The 20,063-nt window shown below is 41.3% G+C and overlaps 1 protein-coding gene across 3 annotated transcripts; it reads right to left on the bottom strand.

The window, feature by feature from the left end:
* Positions 1-5,522: 5,522 nt before the first annotated feature.
* On the bottom strand, positions 5,523-15,141 carry kcna2b (potassium voltage-gated channel, shaker-related subfamily, member 2b). 3 transcript variants are annotated; one of them, XM_074644230.1, is made up of 3 exons: positions 14,740-15,141; positions 13,771-13,922; positions 5,523-12,974 (listed from the first exon to the last, which is right to left on the bottom strand). In XM_074644230.1, the coding sequence occupies exon 3, from the start codon at positions 12,855-12,857 to the stop codon at positions 11,355-11,357; it is 1,503 nt and encodes a 500-aa protein (XP_074500331.1). In that variant the 5' UTR covers positions 12,858-12,974; positions 13,771-13,922; positions 14,740-15,141; the 3' UTR covers positions 5,523-11,354. The 3 variants fall into 3 exon arrangements, with proteins under 3 accessions (XP_074500331.1, XP_074500332.1, XP_074500333.1); XM_074644231.1 differs by having other exon boundaries at positions 13,771-15,141; XM_074644232.1 differs by lacking the exon at positions 13,771-13,922.
* Between the last annotated feature and the right edge of the window lie 4,922 nt (positions 15,142-20,063).

Below are 20,063 nucleotides of genomic sequence, written 5' to 3'. Positions count from 1 at the left end.
TAAATGTGACCAGACTAAAGTCAGTTTCAAGGATGCACTATTCCCAAGAAAAACTTGTTGAAACACTGGTTGATTATGATGTATCCCATCTAGGACTGCAACTAATGATTATTTTCACTGTCGATTAATCTGTTGATTATTTTCTTGATTAATCGATTGGTTGTTTAGTCAATAAAATGTTGGTGAAAAATGTCGGTCAGTGTTTCCCAAAGCCCAAGATGACGTCCTCAAATGTCTTGTTTTGTCCACAACTAAAAGACATTCAGTTTACTGTCATAGAGGAGTAAAGAAACCACGAAATATTCACATTTAAGAAGCTGGAATCAGAGAATTATGACAAATTATTATACACTTTGTTATGTATTAAGATTATCAAAATAGTTGGCAAGTAATTTAATAGTTGACAGTTAATCAATTAATAATTGCAGCTCTAATCTCATTTAAAATGGTCCAGAGCAATTAGCCCTGATGCTCCTTTAAACAATGAAACAGTTTCCCCTATCGGCATATCGAATCATTGGTGTAAATCTGCAGACTGCAGTGCATCGCCAGAGATCAGTTATGTAACAAATTTATCAAATCTGAAATGAAGAGAGCAGGTTCCATATTTATTTTTCTATTGTTGCCACTGCTCAATGAGCATCAACTATGTGTTAATGTTTTCTTATAATTTAATCTCAAGTACAGTTAACTTTTAAATCCATAAATATTTGGGATACACCCTCAGATTTATTTAGCTCCATCCTGCAAATGTCATGCGTTGTTGATTTTTCAAGTCCCTTATTTATAGATCAGACATACACAGTTAGCTTTACAGGCTTGTGACGACCCCGAGGTCGTATGAAAATTGATTTCTGTATTTTGCGCCAGGGTTTCCCCTAGGCCGGGTCGTAACAGGCTACACGGCCACACAACAGGATCATTCTGCCTGTTAATGTGCATTTCCACCGTATAAATTCATATTCATGAGCAGCGCTGTCTTCTTCCATGAAGCCTCGACTGTGTGTCTCAACAGGCCTGATCTCTTGCTCTTTTCTCACTCACTCACAATTCTCTGTTTTTTTTAAAATATTCTTCCCAAAGCTGTTACTGCCAACACCCTGTTTCTGCTCTGTTTTCCCATTTGAGTCACAAAAATAGGCCAAAGAGAGTAGGCAAGGACTAAACGGAAAGAGAAAGGAAAGAGAAAGGATCTGTTAAATTGGGTTTGCAGGTTTTTCTTTGGTACTTTGTGACAGATTTGCTTTATTTATTTATTGTCAGGAGAATAAAAAGGCTACTTATTCATCATATTTTGCCTTTATGATATCTTTATTGAGCTTCATCCTTGATTGGATACGTTTCACCTTCTTCTCCCCTGTTTGGTGCTGGTAAGTGAGGAGTGATGAAGCAGGTAGGAGGTGAAACGTCTAGGTTACTCTCCAGCCATATCACAGATTTTCTCACTAAGGAAGGATACTATAATGCTAGATTGAAATGACAAAGAGCTATATTATTCTGTGGGTTGGGTGTTTGAACACAGGGGACCAGACAAATGGAGGGAGAGTAAATGAACCCTTGACATTGAGATGCAATTACTAAAGCTAAGTAACCATTCACTGCTAATTCTCTCCAATCACCACCCCATTATGTAATCCGCTCCTGATGCACGCTTGATCAATACACTAAGAGGCATGAGGAACAAAAACAAATAGCTGAATAGTGTGCATGTGTCCAGTGGGCCAGTGTGACCACATCTGCAAATATGTGTTTTACAGCGTTCTTGCAGGTAAGAAGTAAGAGGAGTAAGAACACACCTGAGAAAGACAGACAATGCCTAAAGGGACCAAAGAGCAAGGGAGAAACAGAAAAGAAAAACGGAGACCAGGAAGGATTGTAGAACGTGGTTTTTGACTTTTAATTATTTATGCGGGTGGGATATTTTAAGCCCCCCATATCATGTCTGTGAGTGATGAGTCAGTTGAGGTACAGAGAGGAGAGGAAGTGGGTATCATTTGCCTGTTTCCTCACTGTGGTGACTATTATTGCACTTAGCCACACACACACACACACCCACACACTAGTGTCCTGTTAATGGCTTTTGACAGTCCTGCTTTCTGTCGCAGAGCTGCTGACATCTTTTTTGTAATAAAGCAAGAAAGGTACAACTGAAACTACTGTCTTTTTCAAAAAAAATATGTGTCATTCATTTTTTTTAGTATTTATTTCACTTAATTTCTTTATTTACAAGACAAAAACTAAATAAAAAAAAAATAAGAAAATAAATAAATGAATAAATTGTTTTATAGATATTCATCTTAGACAGATTTTTACTTAATGCAAACAATTGTTTAGTGCAGTTTGACACAGACATTTAAAATGTGAAACAATTGGTTAGCTTATCCTCAAGACTTGAGAAGTAGAGGAAGTAAAAATGATTTGGGTTTATTTAGTTAAAAAAGAATCTGACACACATTATGTCATTAAGGTGTAAAGCATGCTGCACAGCTCAGCATTAATGCACATAGAGAGTAAAGGATCCAAGTTTAGCATACAGACATTTGCATGGCTGCTCATGGACACTAGGGGGAAGATGGGAGAACAGTAAGGAATGAATTAAGGAGGAGTATGTTTATGCCTGATTTACTAGGTGAAATCATGTGGTCCATAAAGACAAAAAACTTTGCAGGAGGCCCTTCATTCTCTGTCCACTCAGCCAATACAAATCCACACCATCTGTTCTTAGGTTTAACTCAGTTGAAATGTCTCAAAACTAGAGTTTTTATAAAAGAAATCCTGATGTATCCTGATGCATGCGTGTTCTTACTGTGATGCAAGTTCACCGCTTGCAAAAGGGTCAGTTTTAGCTGCTAAAATCAAAAATAAATGAACAAATAATTAAATGACTGGATAAATAAATAAATAAATATGTCATTAAATGTAGCAAAAATAAATGCAGCCATTAATTAATTGATAAAAAATTTAAAATGTATCTTTGTATTAATTCCCTTATTTATTCACTCTTCTGTTAAATTTTCCCTTTTGTTTATTTATGCATTTATTTTTATTACTTTTAAAATGTATTTATTTATATTTGCATTTATTTTTCATTTATTTATTTTTTCATTTATTCTTTATTTATTTTATATTATTTTGTATTATATCATACATATTATGTATGTATTTATTAATGTATTTATTTCAGCCCTTATTTTTTCCCCAAACTTTTTTATTTCTATATTCTTTTCTTTATACATTTCTTTACACATTTCTGTTGACATTTCTTTATGCATTTCTGCCTCACATTTAATGACATATTCATTATTTATTCATTGATTTTTGATTTTGGCAGGTACCGTCCTCCATACGGTTTCACCTCTTCAAGTCATTTATGAAAGCAGCAGGGTCAGCAGACGTCATGCTGTTCATCAGTCTAGACACACACTGAGTTTTGCCTTTAATTTTCTATTTAAAAGATATGCTCTTTGCTCACTGTTTGAATTGATACCCTTTAGCTCAGTGGATGTGTTTGTCCTTCATACTCTGATACCCACTCTTAGGTAAAAGAGAGGATTTTTCTTCTGCAGCCTGCACAGAGGTTGTTTCAAGTTTAACTGATTATGCAGCACTGTTTATGCTAAAAAGGGAGCATAGTGTATTCCTTAACTCCTTTATTTTATCATGCATAGTCTGTTTCTCTTAAGGTCACTGCTGTGCTTGCTACAGTAGGCTTTGCTATGCAGATTAGCTTGTTATGCCTCTCAACACGTTACTCTGTGCCTTGTGTTTGTTTTGCTTCCACATGTTTTATTTTGTTGCATGGCTGGCTGAGATTAAGACAGATGGAGTATAGTAAAGAAACTGCAGAAAAATATAAATAGCATTAGATTTCCTTTCTGTTAATAGGGAAGGCCTCCTTCTCCATATATGTCATATGGATCTATTTATGAATCCTATACTGGACTGAATGCAAACTGCAAAAATAAGATAAATTAAAGGATATAAATACTGTATATTTTCTATAAAAAATATCTTGAAATCCCCCGCTCTATTTTATTTGGTTTATGTGAACATCTTGAAATAATATGAGGGATGTCACCTTAAACACAGTAAACTGTAAATTAAAAGCTATTCCATACTATAAACACATCTTATTAGCACAATAATACTGAAGACCCTTGCCGTGATGTGTTTGGCTGTAAGTAAAGGTATATGATGGAGCGCAGCCTGCAGAATGTGGGCTAAATCCATAAATCAATTCAGCTCATTAAACACACTGACAGGCTGAAACTCCCCTGTGGCGTCCTTCTTTTCTCATTCATACATCCACCTAAAGTCTGACCCCGCTCCCGCTCCACCCCCTCGATTATGCACTCCCTATTTCAACCATGCATCATCCCTACATCTGATGGATAAAACTACCGATCCAACAACAAAACAATCTTGGCCCTCCACACTAATAATGACTATAAACTACACAATATGCACAGTGCTCTGGCTGTTTAACTATTTAAAGCAAGACAGGGGTATTCCCTATAAGCAGGAGGGAAACCTGCTGTGTCTGCTATTAATAGATGAGGGGGGCTTCCACCGTTGGGAGAGCAAAAGGGATTCCCCTCCTCCACACACATACATAAATGTACAGATGGGCATTCAGGTTTCCCCGCTGGAACGTGGTGTGCTATAAAGAAAGCTCAGGTTGACAGGCCATTAACTGGGCTGTATTAGAATATAAATCAGCTCATACTGCAATGGGAAAATATTCACAGCATGTAAGGCAATTGGGTATTCCCTCAAATGACACGCAAGCACAAGTGAATTTGTGTCCATCAAAATGACAAGGCCATAGGAGAGAAACTGGGCAGGAATGCAATATTGGTAATATATTAATTTTGTTATTTCATCCTGGCCACTTTTTAATCATTAAATAAACCGACAAAATAAAAGTGCAAGTCAGGATGAAAGCAGGGAACAACCTCACATACATTGTATGACAGGGATAACCCACAGATATATGATATAGTTGCAATACTGTCTGTCTGGCCGGCTTAAAGAGAACTTGAGCTTCTGTTTAATACATAGATAATCAAACAGCAAGGAGTAGATCAATACCCATCAGTTGTCTGGAAAGATGCCTGGCTACTGTCCTTAGCTGACATACCGGAACCGAGGCCAACTGAGGTGGCCCGGAGGGAGCATTACACTCCTGCTAATATACGTCTGAGAGGAAAATCAGATCACCCACATGTGCATTACTTTGGTGCTTAGCGCTGATGGTGGAGAGGCAGAGATGGAGAGAGATGAACACAAGGGAAAGTGTGTGGGAAAGGAAATATGAGAGGGGAAAATAATACACAGGGAAAGCAAGATCAAATTCAAAATACAAAGAGAGGAGACACAAACATTTCCAGGTGACAGGGGAAGTGTTAGACTCTACGTTGAAATGACACTGATACACAGAATGTTTGTACTGGTCCCACTCTACATTGAACCGGGAGTCAAGAGTGTTTTGCTCTCCTCTCTCTTCCTCACTTTCCCCCTTGCTGGTTTTATAAATAGACGCTTTCTCACAGCATAAGATTCACTTAAGGAGAGAAGCAGGGCACAAAAGCACTGAGGAGGCAAGGGTCGATAGTCGATTCAGATCTGTAATGGACATGAGAGCGGCCACTCCAGTGATGCTTTCATCAAGTTATATTGTATATGGAACATTTCGGTTTTATTTATCTCTATAAGAGCACCAAAGTAGAATTGGATAGGTTACAAACTGTATGCTTCAGTGACTTGATGTTTTAACACAGGGCCTACAGTAAGTTGTTGGATTTCATGTAAACAGTCACTGATACAGAGTTTGAGGAATCATTTTCTGCACAATTCTGTGCATTCTGGATAAACAGAGTACATTGCTGTGGTGAAAAACATAATAGATAAAATCAGCTGATTTGGGCTAATATATCATAATGAGACAAACTCATCTGAATCCACTATTGGAATTGCAAATCGATTTGTCTTTTTGCCTACATCTTCACAAAAGGTCCTTTACATCAGGGGTTCTCTACATATTTTCCTTGAAGCCCCCTACTTGTATCTAAGAAAAGCTGCTGCTAGACTGCCCCACGTTGCATGCCTCCCTTTGTGTGTACCCAGAAGAGCAAACAGTTTTTTGACAGCAGTGAAAATGTTGTTTTTTAAAAGGCTAAACGCCAACAAATATGGATCGGAGCAGAATATTTCCTTAGATAAAAAACATGTTGTGAATTTTGGAAATGATTACAGCCATCTTTTTCAATAATTTAGATTTTACAACGCTCTGGAGTTATTGGAAATATTTCAACCACTAGAGTCGGAAGCAATCCTATGCACTGGAATCTCATACTACAAATAGTATAATACTAATAATATTAGTGTAGCCTGATCTTTATCTGCAACTGTGCAGAAATACCGGGTTTCAACAGAATGTGGCCTACTAAGTAGCAAAAAATATATCTTTTTAAATAGTTTTGTATACAGACTTTTGTATAAATTATCCAGTAAGTGTGTTATTATGCACCCTGTGATCTTTGGCGACCCCTTAAGGTTAGGAACCAATGCTTTACATCCCATTAGAAAGACACAACAGTAGCTTGAGTTTATCATAAAGATGTTATTATTGATATCATCATGAAGACCATTAGTATTCATAATAGGTTCATAATTTACAATTATTTTGAATGATGAACGTATCTCTCTACCAATATTCTCTATGAATCAGTTTATATTCACTGGAAGTCCTCATGAAGGGCATGGCAAGCGTTCAGGTCCGTTTGTATGTAACGATAGATGCTTCTTGGTTCAGTCTTTTTCCTTACAATGGTAGAAAAAAAACACACTTTATACAGATAGCTGAGTAGATATTGCAAAAGTTAAAGACAGCTAGTGAAGAAGCTGAGGGTGATCTAAATCTCATAAACACATACAGTATTTGTGGCAAATGGTTAAAGAAGGTAAGAGGACGTGGTGGTCTTGGGGTAAATATGTATTAAGACAGTACAGACAGAATCTATATTACCAAGGCCTGCATGTGTATTTCAGTCAAACCTCAGCCCCTGCACTGTAGGAGGCTCAAAGGTCAGCCAACAATAACATTCAAATAGAAAAACATAGTGAAAACAACAGTTCATTTACACAGTGTCTGATGACACAAATAAGTTAAAGTTCTCATAGAAATTATATTCCCTTTTCGATTCGTTCATATACGACCACCCTTAGTCCCTAGAGCATGTTAAACCTAAGAGATAATTCACTTACTATACAACTTTAGTTTCTTGGATTAACTCAGCAAGCATACACTTTGATTCCCTGCTACACAGGAATCTGTACATGGCAGAAGCTCGTTTTAAAGCTGAAGCTTTAGGCATTTTAAGACATCATCGAAAGCAGCTGTAACTCTTAGATACATTGTTTACATGGCTACGTGTGTTCGCCACCAGCGGCGGGTTTAAGACCGTTCACTTTGTGGCCTTGAAGTTCGATATAGGTGTCTGTCCTGACGGCGGACGTGACCGTCACAGGCAGTGCGTGTACACCGGCTGTGTGTGTAAAATTGTCCGGCATGTGTGTGTCAAGCGTCCTTTTGTCTGTGTATTCCTTGGTTCACATGATCCTGATGTCCTGTCGGTTTCTCCGAGAGAGTGTTTTTGTCTTGACAGAGTGTCACTTCGATAGTGTGCTTGTTGGTAACGAGAGTGGAAACGACAGGAGTCCAGACGAAGCTTTCAAGTCACATAAAGTCACATAGGTGTTCCGGTACACAAGAACAGTTTAGAAAAATACAAGTACACATCAGATTAAACAGCAAAAGAGGGTGTGGGCAGTGTTTTATCTTACTTTCATTATCACATTTCCCTTCCCAACCTTTCCTCTCTTTCTTTCCTTCTATTCCCTTCAGCAATTGGCTGCTTATCTCATAAGTCAACACAAGCTCATAGATCTCATCTCTAGTGAGTGTGGCAGGACATTCCTTTCTTTGTTTAATATACTGTACTATATGCATGTGTTGAACATACAGTATACACAGGCTGTAAACAGTGTGTTAGGATGGAATAGAATATACAGAGCACCGGACCTGGAGTCAAGAAGAGCAGTATTTCAGATGACTGCTACCACGTTTTCTCTTAAGAGCTACACACTCAGCTTCTGTGCATCTAAAAGCTCTCTTTGTCTCTCTCTCATTCACATACACATACACACACACACACACACACACACAGATGCAGAGACAAGACTACACACTGAGCGTGATGGCCCTATATATCAGAGATAAGCGCACTCAAGACAGTCCTTTGGAGCATTATGATACACTTGGCTGGGCAAAAAGTCTGACTGACTGACTGTTCTGAATCCGTACATCCACTGGGCTGGCAGCAGATAGTAGCTGTTGTTGTGCTTTCACTATGAGACACAGTTACTGGGTTGTGACTGCAGTTGACTACAAAGACTTGAAAGCTGAAGCGAGAGGGACGATGTCTGAAGGGTGGATCATGTGTTTAGCTATCCCTGTTCTGTTTCCTCTCATGTTTAACCTGCTGTTACTTTGGTTAACAACACGGACACACAACCCTCTCTGGGTAAATACATCACATGGTTTGCGCCTCGTTATTTTAGATAGCAATGGCAAGAAGATGCATATGCAAAGCATGAGACACACTTCTAAAGCAAGACACTTGTCTTTCATACGGTATTGCACATAGCGGCAGTAGAGATATAGGAATATATTGATGCCTATTTGCTTTTTAAGTATTATTCATACTAATTCATGCTATGATGGATACTTCAAAGGACATGCAGCACTACAATAGCAGAATAGCATCTGTTTGAGCTGATGGAGGACACGTAGCTTCGATCCTGCATTATGCCGATGGAATGATTGTTCAAATTACACAATTATCAAAAAGAAAAACAAATACTGAGAACAAAGTTAATCTCTTTTACAAGATACAGTATGCCAGGTGGAAGCACATTTGTCTTCGGTGATCTAATAACTGAACTAGCAACACTTTGAACTTGTTCCAGAGGCAGGCAAAGTTTACTAATTTTTAGCAATTGTTAGAGGAGAAAAAAATATGGGAAAGAGGACATGACATGCTGAAATTATTTATCAAATTGATTTGGTAAGAGCAGTCAGTTTTACCTGTATTGCTAATAAGCTTCTGGATATCATAAGCAAGCTTAGACTTTAACACTGACATTTACACGAGCAATGCCAGGTTTGCATTATTCAGTCTGGCTGGATGACAAAAGATGGACCTTAAAGGTGTCATGGATACATTTTAGTTGAGCATTGAGCTCTTTCTTTGGTTGTTGGCTTTTAGAAAAAAATTTCATTTTAAACTTTTAAAGTTAATACTGTAAAAAGCCTTATACATAAAACAAGATAACTGCCATAAACCTTGAACTTGGTTGAAATTAGCTTCTGACCATAGACTGTATCTATAGATGGACGACATAAGATTTTCACGTAATTTGGGAGGCCAAAGTCCCGCCCACACACCCGTCCGAGCCAATCACAAGCTGAGCATGGCCGCAGCTTGTTAGTGTGAGCCACCTAGCTACTACATTAGCACCACAGTAGCTGTTTAGCTAGAAAGACACAACAACTACCCATAATATCTCTATAACTACATTCATGTCAATTGACACATGTTCTATTACATAGACTCGTGATGGTTATGGAAAGTTAAAGTTACATCTCCTCTCTCGTACAATTCCCGAGCCTCTGGCTCTGCAACTACTTCACTCAGAGCAGCTGTCAATCACAGCTGTCAATCATGACGTCTCACCCCCTTTTAATAGCATCAAATAACTAATTAAAACCAAACTTATCCAGAAAATGAACACTTGAACATACATCAGTGTGATAAGAACTACCTAAAATGACAGAAACCAAATTTGGGAAAAATGTATTTGATGTGTACTTTGATTTTTTAAGTTTGGTCCATGTCCCATCCACTAACATGGAGGGGGTGGGATTTATGACCTATACTGCAACCAGCCACTAGAGGGCAATCGAGATGTTTTGGCTTCACTTTTGGGGAGCTGTCACGTCGTCCAACTTTATATACAGTCTATGCTTCTGACAAAAACAACAAACTAAAATCTTACCCTAGTTTCCTCCTTAATCTCATTTGATCTATTTCTACAAAGATGGAATGCTATGAAGTCAAGAACAGCAACATTCATGCTGGGCAGTGGTGTCAAACTGATCACTCCTCACTGTACGTCTATTACGGCGGACCAGGGTGGCGGCTAAAGAGACACTTAAAGGTAAGAGGATGGAGATATAGGCACTCACTCAGAACGCTGCAGAGAAAATATTCACTATCTTTCTACATCTTAACCAACCAAAATGTAGGTGAGAAGCACACATTCATCATATTACTAAAAAAAGCATACATTACAACAAATCAAACGAACACACATCAATAAATAAACATTCACTCTGTTTGGTGAGACATTTCTTCTGTCCACCCGCTAGCTTCCATTGGCTGCAAACAAAAAAGGCAGAGTCTTGGCGAGAGTGTACATACTGTAAATCCACTTCAGCTTCATCGAAGAAAAATGGCAGGAAAAAGAAGGTGTGTTATTGTGGTCCAGAATTACAGCATCTGTTGGTCTCTACAGAAGCCACTAGCTCCTACTAAACAATATCTAGGTAGGGCCCAGGGAGGAATGCTAGTGCACTCAGGCTTCTCTGACAGAGAAAGCAACAAATGACCATTTGGCCAAAAGCGTATTAGTATCGCTCTCTCTCTCGCGCTCTCGCTCTTTATTGTGCACTTCAGTTTTCCCCTGACAGAACAGCTGCGATCTTGGTGATTTTGTTTTTCTCTGAGTCAGGACCTTGGCAGTTAGAGCAGCAGATTAAAGTTGCTCATGAATCGCTGATAAAATGGCCTGTTTTTGATCACAAGTTAAGTTACATTTAAAAATAAATGTTACGCTGATCTAAATTGTTGCTGTCGTGCATCTTCTCCCAGCGGCAGTTTGAGCAAGAAGGTAGAAACTAGTGGTCCCTTTACGTTGTTAATATTGGTTATTACTGGTTAGGCTACTATTTGGCTACTGTTGCGAACAGGATGACTACGGTCACATAGGTAAGACTAACTCCATGCAGACACTGACAATGTCCTAAATAAGACGGGTGGCAATTCTATGATATGCGCCGATAGGTCCATAGGATGTGGGAGAACATGAGGTCCTCTCGACTGATCCTTTCTCCAACCCACTCTGCTCTGGACTCCCATTCTGGGCGCCATATGTTGGTCAATACATGGAGTCACACCTTCATCGTCCCGTTACAGTACCCAGCTGAAGTTAACCATCTACAGTAGCTCACGTTATACATCTGTACGCATCTTAGTGATGTTGACATAATTAGTGTTGGACAGGGTGCAGTTTCCTGTTTTCATGCCCTCTGGTCTGAAGTCCTCCGTGCTGTGATTAACAGCCTCCTGGATCTCCACATAGTCAGATTTACTGAGAGTGGACCCACTGCCGCTCCGACCGTTCTTCTTAAGATCGTCAGCCGAGCTGACTTTAGGCACACTCGGGATATTCAGATACTGTGCCTGCTCCTCGCCCTCCGTCTCTCTGTGGTAGAAGTAGTTGAAGTTTGACACGATGACGGGTACGGGCAGGGCAATAGTCAGCACGCCGGCGATGGCGCAGAGAGAACCCACAATCTTTCCTCCAATGGTTGTCGGGACCATGTCTCCGTAGCCCACGGTGGTCATGGAAACCACGGCCCACCAAAAGGCCTCAGGGATACTGCTGAACTGGGAATGTGGCTCGTCTGCTTCCGCAAAGTAGACGGCGCTGGAGAAGAGGATCACGCCGATGAACAGGAAGAAGATGAGGAGGCCCAGCTCACGCATACTGGCCTTCAGAGTCTGGCCCAAGATCTGGAGCCCCTTGGAGTGACGCGAGAGTTTAAAGATACGAAACACCCTGACTAGACGGATGACTCGGAGAATAGCCAGAGACATAGCCTGCTGGCCTGCCTGGCCGTCCTCTGGCCTCTCTGCCAGCTCTGTACCCAGAGTGATGAAGTAGGGGATGATCGCCACAATATCAATGATGTTCATGATGTTGCCAAAAAATCCAGCTTTACTGGGACAGGCAAAGAACCTGACTAGAAACTCAAAGGAGAACCAGATGATACAGAGGGTCTCCACAATGAAGAAAGGGTCTTTAAAATAGGCCGAGCTGTCATAGGTATACGTGGCGTTGGACATGGCCGGGAATGGATAATTGTACATCTCCTCATCATCGTTTCGGAAAACTGGCAATGTCTCCAGGCAGAAGCTGACAATAGAGATAAGAATCACCATGACAGAGATGATGGCGATGATGCGTGCAGGACCTGAGCTCTCTGGATATTCAAACAGCAGCCACACTTGTCTCTGAAACTCATTCTCCGGCAAAGGCCGCTCCTCTTCCTTTATGAAACCTTCATCCTCCCTGAAGATCTCCATAGCTTCCTCACCCAATTCATAAAACCGGATCTCCTCAGAAAAAATGTCCAGCGTCACATTAACAGGCCGACGCAGCCTCCCTCCCGATTGGTAGTAATACAGAATAGCGTCAAAACTCGGCCGATTCCGGTCAAAAAAGTACTCGTTCCGGAGAGGATCAAAATACCTCATCCTCTTCTTGGGGTCCCCCAGCAGCGTCTCTGGAAACTGGGAGAGGGTCTTGAGCTGCGTCTCAAAGCGCAAGCCCGAGATGTTGATGACGACCCTCTCGCAGCACTCGTGATCCAGCTCTGGGTCATACTGGTCGTGAGGCTGACCCGGATGTGCTGCGGCTTCGTCCGCAGGGTCGCTCGTAGCAACCGTCATGCTGGAGGAGGATGGGACCTGCAGGTTTCAGACGGGGTGGGGCCACGTCGGGCCGCAAGGAGATAAAGGCTCCACACGCTTGTGGGTTCAGGTACAGGCCGATCTGCCTGCGAAGAGCTACAGGACGGGACAGAAAGCAGAGAATGACTGCAATGTTAATGTGATAACCATGTTGTGTTTTGACGAGCAATGAGCAAGAAAAACCCAATATATATATATAAAATAAATTGATTTATTAATTTAGATTTGGGGCATGCATATTCGACTACGTGTATCCACTGGTTTATATTTCTGAACCATTCGTTTTGTTGACATCTTTCACCAATTAAAATTGTCAGTTATTCCCAGAAATGCTGTGTTATTTAAAGACCTTCCTGCAAACAGGCAAGAGAAGGGCAGCTGAAAATAACAAGCAGGATGGTGGTGGGGGGGACCACTTGAGCGCATTGGCTCCTTCGTGTCTATGTGTATTAGGTTATGAGTTCTCCCTCATATGAGCACAGTGCTGGATCAATATGACAGCCAGTAATACTGTATCAGCTCTCACAGGGTGCCATTACAACCAACCAATCTGATTAGATGCTGAGTGCTTCCATACAATCTTGGGAGATGAATTTCCTCTCTCTGTATGTGTGACGTGACCAACACCCCCCAAAGCCGAGAAAAACTTCATCAAGTTACAAATCAAATCAATCAATCAGTCATATTTATGCAAATTTGTTTTGTTTGTTGACATGGCCCACTGCTTGCAGAGCTGTTTGAACTATAACTTCATAGGGCCACTGCACAACATGTATGAAGATGTATAGTTTTGGATACTGGACCTATTTCAGGCCACACTAGGTTCCACTTTAAAGACACAGCCAAAGATGTGTAATTTAAAGCAACAATATGTAAATAAAAATTGGCCTACCTATATGTGCACTGGCGTTTGTAAGGCTTGTTTACAGTGTGTCCTCTGGTTTGTAGTGCGTAACGGGGCCCAGAAGCAGAAGTGTCCGGTCAAAAGTCAGCCCGAAGCAGCTCCTCTCTGCCAGCCAAACATCGCCCGAGGCTCCGGTGGCTCTGCAGCGACGCGGGAGTGGAAGAGGGGAACAATTGGCGTGAGGATGCAGGAGTTACGTCCCTCGCCTCAGTGACCAGCAGACACATGCTGTGATGCAGCTATGGCTACAGGTTGAAGCTGGTGGGATGGGTGGGGGGATGATGTTGTGGTGGTGGGAATAAAGTGAGCAAATCTTTAAATGCTTGGCATCAGCCAAATATGACGCCTCGCCGCCTGCAACAACAGCAGAAGGTAATCCTCTGATATCTGCAGAGACTTATTATTGGGTGAAGGGAGGTTGCGTGAGGCGTTGCTGTCAGTATTTCTAGAATCGGTGGCACCCACATGCTTCAGCAGATTTCATAAAGCAAAATCACCTGTTTGATCTCCAAACAGAAGGTTGTTGTTGTTGTTTTTGCATCTAGCCCTTTAACTCTTTTTTCCTGATGGGGAATATCCATATGAATTCACCAATGATGCACATTAGTGACACATGGAGGCTTATTATGTTCACAAGCAATTCCATGGAATAACGCAGTCCTCTGAGGGCGTTATAGTCTTATAGGTGAAATACTAATCAAATCGGAGACCAAAGCAGCCAGCAGGTTCATGCACTGGGATGTTCAAACATTAAAATGACATTAAGTGTTATAGTTGATTGGCAAAAAGCGCGAGTGAGTTAGTTTGTGGAGTGGCAGGTGCCAGCCAGACATGCTCATTTGCAGCCACCTCCTGTGTGTGTGGATCATGGACAGCCACAATAGACTCCATGCACTAAACAAAGCAGCATATATGTCGGACTATATATTTCAGATAATGGCATGCAGGAGAATTCACCCTCTTGGTGCGCAGACGCATGTATTTTTATCCAGTTTTGTCTCCTCTTAAAAAGGTGCCGTGGGGTCGTGAGTCCAGTCCTTCATAGCGCTCCTTCTTCTTCCCTCATTTGAACCAATCTGTCCAGCAGGATGTGTCATCTCATCACGACCGACTGTTTTGGAGCTGCCGTCTCTTCCCATGTCTCTCATATTTCACCATAATTCGCCATAGCGGAGATGCGTGGGCTGCAGTCGGGCATCGCAGCGCATACTAAGAGCTTCTTGCGCGCCTCGCCCCATCTCTCTGTCTCTCTCTCTCTGTCTCTGCTGTCTCTCTCTCTCTGTCTCTTTCTCTGTCTCCTCTGAGCTCCCTCCTTCACCGACACTCCTGTCCTCACTGCTGCTTCACATTAAAGGGGAAGCATCGCCCACCACAGGGTGGTAACGGGTTTTAGGCACCACATAGCAAATATTTGGTAACCCAAAGATAGAAAGAAGAAAAGGGATAAAAAAGAATAGACACAATATCATGTTTTCTTTAATGACTGTCAGGAAAAAAATAGAAAAAGAAAGACATCCTCTGAACTGCAATGAGGGCAATACATTGAGCCCTTGAACCTGTGCGTATCTGTGATCAGTGTTTTTGGGAACAGAACACCAAAGTCCCTGCTTGAACTATTCTAGTAACCCAGATGAGTCATTTTTACTATCATTGTCTTATATCTTACGGTTTGAGCGCTTGACTGGGTGCACAGGTGTGAATGGCTGCTGGCAGTGCCTCAGTGTCTGTGTAATCTACAGTATATGTGTGCATATTTGTCTGTGTGCTTTGTTACATTGGTTTGCAGAAATATAACAGTTTTTACTCAAACATTATGATGGTAGGAACCCACAAGCTGACCTCTGACACAATATCATGTTTTCTTTGATGACTGTCAGGAAAAAAATAGAAAAAGAAAGACATCCTCTGAACTGCAATGAGGTCAATAAATTGAGGGAGCAGCTGCAGGACCTGTGGATATCTTTGATCAGTATTTTTGGAACAGAACACCAAAGTCCCTGCCTGAACTATTCTAGTAACCCAAATGAGTCATTTTACTATCATTGTCTTATATATATATATATATATTTTTTTTTTTATTCAGTGGGAGGTTCACTGAGAGCAATGCTCTCTTTTTCAGGAAAGCCCTGATCACATTCACAGAGTTACACATTCACGCCTGGAAGCTGTCCAGTACAACCACAGTCTGATCTGCTGGCCACTGAGCAACTCCACTGGAGCAGTTGGGGTTGAGTGCGTTGCTCAAGGGCACCTCAGTGGTGGTAATGAGGGAGGGGCAAGTGCTGCTTTTCACTTTCCCCACCCAGACTTATCCTGGGATTGAACCGGCGACCTTCCGGTCTCAAGCTCGCTTCTCTAACCTTTAGGTCACCACTGCCCCGAACATATATATATCTTATGGTGTGAGCGCTTGACTGGGGTGCACAGGTGTGATAGGCTGCTGGCAGTGCCTCAGTGTCTGTGTAATCTATATGTGTGCATATTTGTGTGTGTGCTTTGTTGCATTGGTTTGCAGAAATATAACAGTATGCACTCAAACATTATGATGGTAGGAACCCATAAGCTGACCTCTGTGGGTAAAATGTGTGTACCACCTGTGAGATCCTTAAAGGGATAGTTTGGGTGTTTTGAAGTTGGGTTGTATGAGGTACAGTACTTATCCATAGCAGGTGTATTACCTACAGTAGATGACGGTCTGTGTGCCCCCAGCATTGACAAACACACCGGAGCGTCGGCACCGGAGCAAAGCAATACAGAAATGTGGACGGGGGGGAAAAAAACATGTTTTAGCCACCTAAAAGAAAGGACCACCTAAAAAAAAGAAAATCAATATCTGTTTAAGTGTACACTGAGAATATTTCCCCTGCTTTATCTTGCCATCAGACAGCCCATTCCTTCTCTTTCCCGACAGGGGAACTGAACTGAAAGTGAAACTTTTCAATGCTCTCTCCAAAGTTATAGCAGAATCAGATGACAAAAACAGTATAGATATACATTTCAATTTCAGTTCAAATCGCCGTCGGAAGATATTCTAAATATAGCGTATACTTAAACAGATATAATTTTTTTTAGGTGATCCTCTCTTTTAGGTGGCTAAAATATTTTTTTCTGCTGTAACCGTCCACAGCACTGTATTGCTTTGCTCCGGTGCCGGTGCTCCTGTCTGTTTGTCGATGCTGGGGGGCGTGCCGACCGTCATGTACTCTAAGTTATACACCTACTATGGATAAGTACCTCATAAAACCCCACTTCAAAACATCCCTTTAATGTATACATAATACAGAGGCAGGCTCCAGTACAGTTTGTCGTGTGTCGTCGATTATGCTCTGATTATTTACAGACCTGCAGTCCACTAATTACTGCCCAGACCTATTAAGCACATGTATAGGCACACACTCACACATATAGAGGACTGATGCTAACAGCTCTTAATGCAATCACAAAGTAGATGAAATTCATGTCAAGTCCAACGATTATATTGTCAAATCAATGAGTGCAGTGAAGATTTCCTGCGGTGCAGACAGTCTTCCCTGTCCTTCTTTCCTCCACGGCTTGAAAGTGGGCCAGGTGAAAACCCAGATATGTCTTGAGGCAGAGCGGGAATTGCAAGCACGTGAAAGAAAAACTCTCTAAAGAATACACGAGGAATTCCACATGTCCTCCCCCATGTGTTGTCCTTGTTCTGCAATTCCCTGCTGCCCAAGGACAGGTTGATCATGATATACAATCCTTCTGCAATCAAAGTGTCACAATACTGATTAAGAAGATGACATGGGGCCACAGGGACTGCAGCAGTGGCCCACTCTGCACAGAGCTGATGGCTCAAGGAGCTATTGACACTTTAACATAAGCACGCTGATGGATGGTCGGGAACCCCTTAAATCTTCATCGTCCGTGTATGTAAATGAAGAGTGCCCGGTTCTAAATGGAGGGCAGCTAAGAGCCCAGCCACCAATATCCAAAGCTGGGTCAGTAGTGTAATGATTTATCATCACAGCAATCCTCTATAACGCAGTTTTACCAGCGGGATTGGGAAAAGGGCACGTAGAGGATGGAATATGGAATTAAGTTTGTTGGGGTTGAGGGAAAGGTGACTCATATCCTCTGATGGCTGTAATGTGTCATTTCATTCTTGCAACTACTTTGAATTTGGAATTTGCATACACTGGCAACGTCCAGTTCACATTTCATATTAGATTTCAGTCATGACAACAATCATGTTCTTAAAGGAACAGTGTGTAACATTTAGAGGGATCTATTGGCAGAAATGGAATATAATATTAATAATTATGTTTTCTTTAGTGTATCACCTGAAAATAAGAATTGGCGTGTTTTCGTTACCTTTGAATGAGCCGTTTATACCTACATAGGGAGCGAGTCCTCTCCACGGAGTCCGTCATGTTGCATCGACATGTTTCAATAGTAGCCCAGAATGGACAAACCAAACACTGTCAACTCCTGCTTGGGCTGGAGTCGATAATGTTATGGGTTGCAATATGTAACCTCAACGCTAGATACCGCTAGATCTTATACACTGCTCCTTTAACCTTAACCAACTTGTTTTACTAACCAAAGTCTACCATAAATGAATGATCCCTTAACCACAATTTAACCTCCTCATACCCAAACCCTATCTTCAACTGCCACCAGATTTTCTGAAGAAAAAAATCAGACAACAAAACAATAGAAAAACACTGGCAGAAACATATGGGATCACACCAGCCATATCGGGCCAGGGGCGTGGAGTGTGGGCGGGGCCACTTCCCACACTCTACTTCTAGTGCCCTTGCACAGACCGCATCCATCTTCGAACTCAAACTTTATTTTGATGTCAACTACACACCTGTGAAGTTTCGTGACTGCATCTTGCACGGTTGTAACGCTATCGCTGTGACAACATCTGTCCACAGACAATCCGACAAAAAAAATATAAAAACCCGGTAAAGTACTCAAAACCACCTCTTTGGTAGTTTCCGACACAGTAGGTGCCGTCCTTTTGCCATGATGATATACACAGACTCACAAGGTCAAAACAATACCAACATGGTGGTTGGTAATAACACAGAACTCATGGTGGCAATTAAGGCAATTTTAAACCCTTAGAGCCCGACAGCCAGAAACGTCTTAAAATCGTACTCCCTCTAAAAGTCATAATTCCGTCAAATCGGAATTAGACTTATTTTTTACTTACTTTTTTTCAATTATTTCCAGCGGAATTGGTCAGTTTTTGATAGTCCATTAAATATGGATATATTTTGTTTATTTTTCGTGAAATAAACTACTTTTTAATACGAGCCTCACCATTGAAGCTGACCAAGGAGTGAGTGTATGCAGAAGGCAAGTGGAAGTTGGACATGCAGTCTACATGAGTCAGATCCCTTTACATCCTGCAAGAAGTGGCGAGGAAGGTTTATAACAAGCTGCCACTACAAGTACACTGCAAACAGGAATGGCTAATAGCTAATGCAGCATACTTTTAATGCTGCCAAAATGTAAACATTATGTAGCATAAAATAACAAAGTCAAGTTGTAGCCCACAGCATAACTCACTGAATCCATAATAACATGCTTCCTGTTTACCAAATAGAAGACCAACATTAATATTAGGTTCAACAGATTCCATTAATATACATTTTCAAATATAAATGGGGGTGTTTGGGCACAGTTTTTTCTGATTTGTCTTGATTTTTGGGGGCCCCTGAATAGAGTATTAATAGTTTTATATTACACGGTTGATCCAGAGTTTTGAGGGCCATTAATCCTCCAACCATTTTAGATCCTCAACTCTGTCTCCAGTTCCCTCTCACCTTCAGGTTGTGCCAAGTCTCAGCAGAGTGGGACCATTGATTCTGTTTTGTGTTTAGCCGAGCAGACCAGATGGAACCTCGGAGAGAAACTTAAGAACGCTTTCCAACTAATGACCCCACATGACTGCTGTAACCACGTCTGAGCACCTTTTCACAGTATAAAACGTTGTTGTTGTTTTTTTTAAATAATTTGGCAATTTATGATAGTGTCTTCATCTCTTGTGCCAGCTGGAACACTGTAGCGTCTGGGCATGGGCCCTGCCTGAGGGGGAGCCTGAAAATGTCTAGACAGAAATGTGAATGGAATAATGATGAACTCCATAATGTGCACGGAACCCATTATTCCCAGCACATTCAATTAAAGGGGTCATTTCACGACAAACACACTTTTTTAGTGCTTGTGCACATACATTTCAGTATCTGGGGTGCCTATCAACCCACAAACTGTGAAATAAGACAACCCAGTCAGTTTTT

The sequence above is a fragment of the Sebastes fasciatus genome, chromosome 8 (assembly GCF_043250625.1).
Source record: "Sebastes fasciatus isolate fSebFas1 chromosome 8, fSebFas1.pri, whole genome shotgun sequence".
Classification (NCBI taxonomy): domain Eukaryota; kingdom Metazoa; phylum Chordata; class Actinopteri; order Perciformes; family Sebastidae; genus Sebastes; species Sebastes fasciatus.
The sequence above is the reverse complement of the archived record's forward strand: the minus strand, read 5'-3'. Positions and strand labels throughout refer to the sequence as shown.